We start from the raw sequence: 11,232 nt of genomic DNA, 5'->3' as shown, positions 1-11,232 counted from the left end.
TACAGTAGGGTGTTGTGGTGGATCATGCTTGTCGACGGATTATCATTATCAATATAGGTTTAATAGTGAAATACATGGAAAGGAATGTGCTGGAAAGCTCAGGAAAGTACAAGAAAGCTGTAAAGGAATGTGAATCACTACCCACTTTCAAAACCACTCTCAAAGAACACCTAAGGGAGACTGCAATTCGAAACTGGGCCCTGCAAATGTCCTAACCCAACCCCCTCCAATGTACAGTAAATGACCAAGTATGGCTTTGTCAATATTCCAATGTACAGTTTTGCTTGTACAGTGTACAGTGTCCCCCACCCACCCAACCCCACCCCACCTACTCAACCGATGTACAGTTTCTACGTCAAATGTATATACTCTCTTTTCTGGACTCTTTTTTGTATCACAAACAGTACTGTATTTGCAAATCTGGTATGTCATAAATGTATAGATGTAGCAGTACTGTCTATCTGTATGTCATGTATGTCATATGATGAATTGAAAATGGGGGACCCTGATGTAAACAAAAAGACGAAAGTCTTTCTCTGGTCTGCATCCCCTTAACAATTGTATGTATTGAGCTGTACTGTACTATACCCATTCTGCAATCTGTTAATAAAGTTTTCAATCAATCAATCAATCAACTGAACGTTTGGCACATAAATGTCATGTATGTTGTTGTGTATGTCATAAATGTCAATATGAATTGAAAATGGGGGACCCTGATGTAAACAAGACGAAAGTCTTTCTCTGGTCTGCATCCCCTTAAAGGGGAACTATTTTACTATTTCTTTCACTATTTGGGCACTTTTACACAATTCCTGTGAGTTTATGGAACACCTCTGTAATTAAATTTTTTTTTTAATTCATTGTTTTGTATTTCTAATCAAGTCCTCAAAAACAGCATTTTTCTACCTCAAGATCCTAAGCCGTTTTGAGGCTGGGCTCCAACCACAATGGTAAGTTACTGCGCCGCCTGAACATTAACATGCAGCTGTGTCTTTCTGACATCACAAATCAGCACATTTTCAGATGACTCAGTTCAGTGAGGGTGAATATTGTGAGAGGAGAATTGGAAGAATGCGCCAATATGATAATTAGAGACATAGATCATATTAATATAAGTCCACATAGCTAGGAAACAATGCTAAACACTGAAAAAGGCCATTTATAAGATAGTTCCCCTTTAACAATTGTGTGTATTGAGCCGTACTGTATTGTACCCATTCTGCAATCTGTTAACTAAAGTTTTCATTCATTCATTCATTCATTCATTCATCCATTCATTCATCATTCACACTTGGCACCAATGCGCGTTCACGCGCTACACGGTGACGTGTTGACCATTCCTTCTTTTATAGATTCCCTGCTTTTATAGTGTCCTCACCTTTAACCCGGATGTTGCTGCCGGAAATCACACGAAGAAGAAGAAGAACCCGGATGTTGTCCTTTACACGCCACACACGTTGATTCAAAACAAACAGTAGTAGTAACTACAACCTCAAACATGGAATTGAATATCAAGAAAACAAGCTCACAAGATTTGCTGTCATGCGGCAATGGAGAAGGTTGGTAACGTTATTCTTTGTTTTCAAACATTCTGGAAATGAAAGGCGTTGGAAGTGGAACCCACGACGTTGACTTACTGCGTAGGCTAACTGTGGCTATGGCTACCGTAACATCGCCGTACACACGTGGGTTCACTTCAGTGAATTGTTATTCTTCATGACAGGTCTTCTGCACGATCAGCTTCTCTTGAAGCCAAAGTCTGGCGGATCTTTGCAGACGGAGAGGGTCCCAAGGAGTAATGGTGAGTGTGTTGTCTATGTATGTGTGTGTTCATGGGGGGGACCCTGATTGAAACAAGACAAACGTCTTTCTCAGGTCTGCATCCCCTTAACAATTGTATGTATTGAGCCGTACTGTATTGTACCCATTCTGCAATCTGTTAAATAAAGTTTTCATTCATTCATTCATGGTCTCTCTCTCTCTCTCTCTCTCTCTCTCTCTCTCTCTCTCTCTCTCTCTCTCTCTCTCTCTCTCTCTCTCATTCAAATTAGCTTTATTGGTATGACCGGAAAATACCTACATTGCCAAAGCAATACAATAAACACAGTAAACATTGACAAATAATTATCAGTAAATAAATAAGAATCTGCAAATATCAACAATCAAAGACCTGATAGAATGGGGGGGGGGGGGGTCATACTTCTGAACACAAAACATTTCAACTGTGTTCCCTCATGCATCTGCTAACATTTATTAACAAACTAAACTAAAGTCTCTCTCTCTCCCTCCCCCTCTCTCTTTTGGTCGCACTGTCTTGTCAACCGGTGTCTTTTTAAACGGCGTTAACAACATGATCTTTGTTGTTGTTGGTGTGTTGCCACTAGTTCTGGAGCGGCTGCAGTCCTTCCTGCCCCAGATGGCCCAGGCCAACGAGAAGCTGAAGCAACAGATGAAGGAGGCTCCCGCCGGCCACTTTGACATCGAGTGTGTGGAGGAGGCCGAGAGGGTCATAGAGATGGTGAGTCGGTCTAACGATCGCATCTAGGAGTGGGATTTAAAGGTAGAATCTGTAATTGCTGTCAAACAGCAACCTCTCTAGGCAAAAGAGCCCCACTTGGTATTGTACTTTTCATTTCAAACCTTTATTTATTTAAACTCGTGAGACACTGGGGTTACCCTCGTTCACAGCGACAACAAGCTTACAAAACAAAGACACAGTTCAGCAGATTCATACATAAAGGCACAACAAAGCTAAGATAGTTACAAGTTGACTTGACACACGGTGGTCGGCGATCATACTTTTAAAATGCAGCCAAGGAAGGAAGAACCTACAGCTTCAGAGTCAATTGGAGGGCATTCCAGGTGTTGGAGGAAGCATCAAAGGGAAAATCAGTGTTTCCTAGTTCAGAGCAAACTTGAGGAACCCTAAGAAAATAACCAGTCATTTGAACGTGTAGAATAGGTTCCACGATTCCATTCCAACAGTGTTGTGATGTAAGGGGGAAGCTTACCAATACGGGCTTTAAAAATAGACGAATAACAATGATGGTGACTCCTTTCAACCAGTAAAGGCCATCCAACTTTTTCATAAAGGACACAGTGGTGTCTGAGGGCAGAATGATACAGTCCAGAAGTTTAAGAGTTGAAGTCACAGCATGCCTAGTTCAAGATTCAAGAGTGTAACCGACTAGTTGAAGATGCAAACTCTCCCTTTAAATAAATCTGGTTGATGCTCATCATATTGGGACTATTGGGACTGCATGGTAATGGGAAGTGTGATACAGTTACCAAACTGTATATAATAATATACAGATGACAGAATACTAATGGGAGAGCCCAGTAGAAACCTCATATAAATTGTTACTATCCCAGAGTCTGCTCCTGTACTGCTCCTAAAGCATTTTTTATTATTATAAGAAAAATGTATATATACCGTGATATACACCGCTGTTGCCATCCAAAATTCTAAATATACTGTGATATAAAATGTGTACCATACTGCCCACCCCTAACCTGTTTATGATTTTAATTATATGCAACTTTGTTTCCTCTGTATTCATTCGGCAGGGGTGCACTGTCAAAGTAAAAAAATAAAAGGTTGTCACTTGTCAGTCACCACTGCTGGGTAAATGTCCCTAGTTATACATTGACAAGAAACATCCTTGGTTTGACTCCTTCAGAAAAGGCAGCTGTACAAATATTTACTCAAAAACAGGACAAGTCAGCATACTGTAATGATTGGCTGCCACTAGGGCAATATGACCAAAATATCATATGACAATGTTTGTCTTAGTATTGGCAGTATTTACTTTTCCAGTTTAAATGACAGTGATTGATTGATTGATTGATTGAAAACTTTATTAACAGATTGCAGAATGGGTACAGTACAGCTCAATACATACAATTGTTAAGGGGATGCAGACCTGAGAAAGACTTTCGTCTTGTTTACATCAGGGTCCCCCATTTTCAATTCATCATAACATATATGACATACATGACATACAGATAGACAGTACTGCTACATCTATACATTTATGACATACCAGATTTGCAAATACAGTACTGTTTGTGATACAAAAAGAGTCAAGAAAGGAGTATAGGAGTATATACATTTGACGTAGAAACTGTACATTGGAGGAGGTTGTGTGGGGGCGGTTGGGTACATTGCGATATTGACGACCATACTGTGTAATTTACATTGGGGGGGGGAGGGGGGGGGGGAACACTGTATAAACAAGCAAAACTGTACATTGGGGGGGGGGGGGGGGGGGGGGGGCGACACTGTACAAACAAGCAACATTGTACATTGGAATATTGACAACCATACTAGGTAAATTACTGTACATTGGAGGGGGTTTGGTTAGGACATTTACAGGGGCCAGTTTCGAATTGCAGTCTCCTGTAGGTGTTCTTTGAGAGTGGTTTTGAAAGTGGGTAGTGATTCACATTCCTTTACAGCTTTGGGTAGGGCGTTCCACATTGATGTGATATGACATCCTTTCTATGTCTTTATTGTGTAATACAACTGTCGTGGTCGGTGGTATTTCATGCAAATTGTTTTAAAACACATTTTTAAATATACAGTGTCTATTATTTTTATTGTAAACAATCTGTACAGGTGCATGGATCCATGGCGGTATAACTCCCAGCCATAACTACTACCCAAAAAAATTATTAAACATTTGGATATCCAATCATCACAGAATAGTCAGCTCGTTATCCAATCATCACAGAATAGTCAGCTCGTCACCAATCATCACAGAATAGTCAGCTCGTTATCCAATCATCACAGAATAGTCAGCTCGTCACCAATCATCACAGAATAGTCAGCTCGTCACCAATCATCACTGAATAGTCAGCTCATTATCGGAGCGGAGACATGGATCAAAAGACCATTTCCAGGCGTAAACCAGGATAAAATGCGCTTTTACCACAACTGTCATTTACCGGTAGTTCATATTCCTTCAAAAAGTACAAAAAACTACAGGTACATTTTTAAGAAATAGTAGCCATAACATAATAAAACACACAAATAAGATGATGTTTTTTGCTGCCTGCAACATGCACTAGTTGGTGCAGAGTTGAGCTGGTCAAACTAGAGGTGGTGGCAGAGAGAAGGATGTCCTGTCCTGGAGACCCCCTCCCACCCACTCTATGAGAAGCACAATCGGCCACAGACTGACCCCCCCCCCCCACACACACGCACACACCCTACTAACCGCCTCGGCCACTCCTTCATGCCAATGGCCATCAGGCTCCACATCCGGGGACAACCTTTTTAACTGTTTTGGCACCAGCTTAGTTGACATTAGCAGCTAACATTAGTCATTGGACATTTTGTAATGTTTGTAATGTCCTTCCACCGCTTGGTTTATTTTTTTTGTCATACGGACAACACTGGGAAATGACTGGGCTAGTGATGTCTGTGTGTTGTGGTATTTCGTTTAGCACCACCTGTGGGGGGACTGCTTGTGTCTGCGTGCAGCCGGTAACAACTCTCGCTTGACATTGCTTGCAGATAATAGTTTTCTGCTCTATGTCCAACTTTTTAAACCCAAACCACCCCCAGATGGACGAAGCACCTTTCAAACTAATTATTCATCATTGTTTGCATCGGGAACGGGAGCTCCTGTATCACACTTGCTGCCCTCCATTTCACGATGCATCAATTTATTATATTGGCCGCGCATGGTTTGCTAGCTTTGTGTGTTACATTTGTAAACGTGAAAAGGTATTTTTTAGTGCTGTCAATAGATTAAATTTTTTTTATTAAATTAATCTCACAATTTTCTGTAATTAATCTAGATAAAAAAATTACTTAAAACCGAAGCTTGTAACGGATATTTACTTGAGTAAAATCATGGAATTAATGTAAAATCAACACAAAGAAAGTATATTTAGATTCAAAGACTATTTTAATAGCGTTCTTTGAATACAGTTTCTCTCTGTGAAATACAAATGTTCAACAAAACCATCAACATTGACTCAGCTAGACCTCTTTCTTATATCTGCGGTGCTAAAATTGAAGATTTTTCACTCCATATATTAATGTAGATTAATTTATTTTAATGCTTTAATTCATTTGAATTAATCTCAAGTTAAAGCATTAATTTTGACAGCCCTAGTATTTTTACATTCAAAGAGCTTAAAAGTAGCCTTCTACCGGTACATCCGGTCAAATCTCTACCTTGGCAAGGATTTCTACCGTTACACCGCCCACCACCTTGTGTATACTGTTTACTTTTATTCATAGTATGACTATGTATTCGGATTACATCTTTTATTGCCTATATTTATTATAACGTATATTAGGACCAATAGGGCACTTGTGTTTATACTGTCATATTTAATATTCAGATAACATTTTATTGCCTGTATCTATGTCTTTCTTCTATTATCCTGCCCATGCCTGTACTTCCCCCCCCTCTTTGCTGCTATCACACCTGAATTTCCCCAAGGGGATCAATAAAATAATATTGTATCTTCTTATCTAACCGAAAAACCAAAGATGTCCCCCCCTCAAACCACCAATGTTGGCCGCAAAATAATTGGGGAAACAACACTGATTATTATGAGTTTATTGATCATGTTTGATGTCCTCCTCTTCTGTCCACGAACCTCTGTGACCCCTCAGGACGTGGCTCTGGTGGAGCTCAGCGACTCGGACAGCGCCTCCGAAGAGGAGTCTTCACACGAGGAGGAGTCTGAAGAGGAGAGCGAGGTCACCGAGGAGAACCTCAAACTGCCCGGCAACAAACCGAGAACGAGAAAAGCCGACATCCAGGTCCTCAACCAGCTCGGGGATTAAGTGGTCCTTAAAGACACTTATTTTTTTTGGACAATTGTGTTTTTGAAAGATGGATTTTATTTGCTTTGGGCTTATCGGGGTGTATGCGGTCATCCTAAGCAGTCAAACTGACCCTGGGTCAGTTGTGAAGTGAATATATTACGTTAACTTGCATCATGAAATAAGAAGAAAGTCACTATAATAAGAGGGATTTATTTCCCGATATCAATATTATGTACAGCAATATCGGCATAGTCATGTAAAATCTCATATTAACACTTTAAGGACCGGCCACGTATATATACGTGTTTCTGTGCCATGCGTTGTGGACCAGAGCCACGTATATAGCTTTGGCAAGTTGTTATTGTTTTATTCCATATTTATAACGCTATTAACGTCCGCGATCGAGATGCATGACCTACCCACATATTTGATTTTCGAAACATGCAATACCGGCCAGATCCGCAGTATCATTGAGGGCGATTGTAAAAAAAAATCTTTTACAGTCTGTGGGCGGATCATATGAGCCTCGATTCCAAACGAAGACCCTCCATCTTTGATCCCGTTACCGAACGCATATTTCAGCCTCGAATAATGGAATTTATGATTAGCCAATGGACATATCGATCTACCAGAATCCGATGACTAATGAAGAAATGCTGCCGGCGATCACATGGCCTGACGGTAGGATACTATTCCCCCATATTACAGCTGGATTGGACATTGTTTTAAAACCTAACGTGATCGATCACTGACATTGGCTACCTGAACGCACACTCTATTGCTAATCAATAATACTAATCGGCGTTCCCCGCCGCCCCCATTTCATCCATAGATGCTCTGTAATAGTCCGGATGCTACGCAGTTTGTTTTATTTCATTCGTATATATACAGCAGAAATGGCGTTTGATATAACTGCGCCAACGTTTAGCCTATTATCTAGCTTCCTGGAAAAAAGACGAGACGAAAAGCGCGATAAACCTTATATTCACGACGCTATAAAATGACAACCAACCGATGGATTTTTATTTTCTTTAAGCCATTATGAAGGCACGGTTTATGCACTCAAGTGAGAATGGACAGATAGCAATACTATAAATGATATATATAGCTCTTAGAAAGTACATCGGTTTGTAAACCAACCTCTGTCCTCTGAGGCATAAATCGCCGCAAGACTGTGGTCGCCAAAGTGTTAAAGGGATAGTTCAGGTTTGAAATACTTCCCAGTAGTCGTTTAATCGATGCACAGCTGTTCGCTGACTTATTGAGTCGCGTGGTTGAAGTTCTAGCTCTGTTCCGAGTGAGCCACGCAGCTTTAGACGGGCAGCACACAGGGTCCGGTGTGAATTAAAAAAGTCTTGAGCCACAACATGCAAACAAAGGTTTTAACCATCCACGACGGAATACAACCGTCCTCATAGCGTTTCCGATGCTTGATTCTTCTCTCAGACCGACGCAATATCCTGGAGCTAGCTAGTTAGCTAGGTAGCTCCAGTGCGTAGTAATACATTGGTGTTCTTCAAGAAACTAAATGGTTCTAAAATATACATCGGTCTGAGAGAAGAATCGACCATTTAAAATGCAAAAGGTACATGTATTCTGTTGGGGATGGTCTCAACCTTTTGTTTGCATATTGCGGTTGTAGCACTGGAGCAGTTGGCCAACAACGCCTCGCTCCAGGGACCTTCCAACAGCCGGTACTGAGGGAGGGCAAAGCGTTATTCACCCCCCCCCCCCCCCCCCCCCACACACTCAGAGGTTTCCTGCCAGTCCCCGGGATCGAACCAGCGACCTTCCGATCACAAGCTCACTTCTCTAACCGGCAGGAGGTGTACACGGAGGTGCAGGGTTGTGAATGCTGACCCCCTGCATAACAAGAGAGATGTAGGACTACCTAATCACTGCACTGTGGGAACCTTTGGACAAGAGGTCATTCTGTTAAACTGCAGTGCCTTATTTTGGGCATGGAATTACTCTGTGTTTTCAGTGGATGAACACGTCAACCTCCCAAACAGCTGCGTGACTGAAAGTGGCATGATGTGGCTTTGGAATCCCCCAAAGTTCAAACGATTCAATCGTGTCGGGTGGCACCAGAGCAGCCTTGCCTTCGCACGAAGCCCAGAAGAACACAACAGTTTGTGGGCCTCGCTGCTTGTCCGCTTGCCCTCAAGCCTTAAAAGGATACCTTTTATAGTTTCAAAAGTTTGGCGTTATGATTTGTATCGTATTGTTTTCATCAACATGGCTTGGAAATGGAATCGACCGTCAAACGGAAGCCTCTTCTGCCAAAAAATTTTAAGTGGGATTCGCCTTCAACTTGATCCCTTGTTTTTCCTCCCTTCCATGAAGGGTATAAAATGCTAGATTTACAGCATGAATTGATTGATTGAAAACTTTATTAACAGATTGCAGAATGGGTACAATACAGTACAGTGTTCCCTTGTCCTTCTTCCCTTGCAGAGAACCAGAAGGGGTTACTTGTTGTACGTCAGGAATGTGGTCACCAGAGGGCTCACTTTTAGGGGACTAAAGGGAAGACACAGAGGGGAGGGAATGTGCTAATTTGGGTGTGAATGCAGCCGTCGTCTGTGGGTGCAGGCTGGAGGGCTGTACTGCTTTATTTATCTTCTGCTCAGCTTTGTAGGCCTATAGGGAGGTGTAGTCTGACGTCACTGTAGTTTCCTGCACGGTCCACCCGTATCATTGGGAAAATGGATTATCGGCTATTGTAATAATTCTGCCTCATGAACATTGGCAAGCTTTCCCTTTTTGCACAAAATGAGTTCCCTTCTATCACCAACATCATTGTTTAAGCATTTTTGTTTAAAATACAATTATATTTATGATTAATTGCAAATTGTTTCATGTTGAGCTATAGCTTGTGGATGAATACACACAGAAAGGTACACCATGCCAATGTTCATGCTTTATTTGTTTCAAACGAGACGATTTAGAAATGTGTCCATTGGAAATACATTGCGAGGTGGACCGGCCGGAAACAACAATGACGTAACCAGTGCCACTACACCTCCCTATAGCTAATAGCTATACGAGCTATATTGAATAATACACTTTGATTACCCTTGTGTGTCAGACTGCCCCCCCCTCCCCCCCCCCAGCCTAACTCTGTATTTAATTTTTTTTTTATAAAAGTACCATGATTAGGCCTATGGCAATACTGCTGACAATGATCCAGACAGGGTTGTCTCCAGGTTTAAGACACATGAATGAAAGGTTTACGTTGTTTTCATAAATATATGGTAAATGTACTACCAAATTCAATTTCTCTAAATAAATCTAAAATACTGTACTTTAACTCTGACTGTCTCTCCAACCTTTTTTATTTTTTTCTGATTACCGTACTTTTCGCACTATAAGCCGCACCTGACTATAAGCCGCAGCAGCTAAATTGAATGATGTGTACATATATAAGCCGCACTGGACTATAAGTCGCAGGTGTTTTAATGTTTAATTACCATATGTAATTAGCATTGGGACACAATACTGTCGGACAAATAACAAGAATTAACTCATTTACAAGTTGTATTAAGTTTAGCAAATAAGGGAACAGATAAATAACATTTCAATGCAGTCAAAAAAGCAATATTTTGATTTTTACATTTTCGGGTTTGGTCACGTCGAGTCACATATAAGCCGCACCGTTATATAAGCCGCAGGGTCGAAAAATGGGGGAAAAAGCCGCGGCTTATAGTCCGAAAAGTATGGTAGCTATTGATTCTTCTAATTATCAAGATGCAAGGGAAAACTACAATTTCATAGACATTCTTTCGACTGTTTACTATACATTGGCGATATAATGACTAACCACTGCAAAGCGATACTTAACTTAAGTATATATATCAGTTATTCAGAATCTGAACATTCAGTGAATCTTATCGTCAGTTCTTAACAGCTAGTATATCCTAGCTGTTTCACTAGCTCTCAAGTCTTTTTATATATATTGTTCATATCTGCTCCTGTGATCCTTTCAACAGCCTACTTATTCTGTTAAGCTTACAATACACTCCAGTATATCTGGCAACACTATTGCCATGCATTAACTTTGTTATATTGCAATACTCGTTAGCTTTTTCCATGTTAATTACTAAATGTTGGCATAATGCCCCTGGATTGTATTCAAGAACCATATAAGTCTGTTTAAAAAAAAATTGGGCAGCCCATGTATTTGCAGTTGTGAAGTTAATCTAAATCGCTTGTGAAATCCAAGTGTGAATGTGATATATCACAAGAAACTACTCAATCTCGACTGTATGAATGTACACAACACTCTAACTCACCATATTTATATAATAAAGTACACAACCTCTACTGTCTTTAACTATGAATGAATACAACACTTACACTTACCATCTTTAGATAATAAAGTTTGAAAAAATAGTTCCTCTGAAAACTTAAAAGGGACTTCTATGCTTCTTTGTCTGAGG

The 11,232-nt window shown here is 40.6% G+C and overlaps 1 protein-coding gene across 1 annotated transcript; it reads left to right on the top strand.

Annotated features, from left to right (window-relative positions):
• Window positions 1-1,426: 1,426 nt before the first annotated feature.
• nopchap1 (NOP protein chaperone 1) lies at window positions 1,427-10,413 on the top strand. The gene is made up of 4 exons (XM_084330220.1): window positions 1,427-1,559; window positions 1,724-1,801; window positions 2,385-2,518; window positions 6,635-10,413. Exons 1-4 carry the CDS (start codon window positions 1,499-1,501, stop codon window positions 6,806-6,808), a joined length of 447 nt encoding a protein of 148 aa, XP_084186346.1. The 5' UTR covers window positions 1,427-1,498; the 3' UTR covers window positions 6,809-10,413.
• The last annotated feature ends 819 nt before the right edge of the window (window positions 10,414-11,232 follow it).

Source organism: Notolepis coatsorum, assembly GCF_963971535.1.
Source record: "Notolepis coatsorum genome assembly, chromosome: 15".
Taxonomy (NCBI): Eukaryota; Metazoa; Chordata; class Actinopteri; order Aulopiformes; family Paralepididae; genus Notolepis; species Notolepis coatsorum.
Note: the sequence above shows the minus strand (reverse complement) of the source record. Positions and strands in the feature narration are given on the sequence as shown.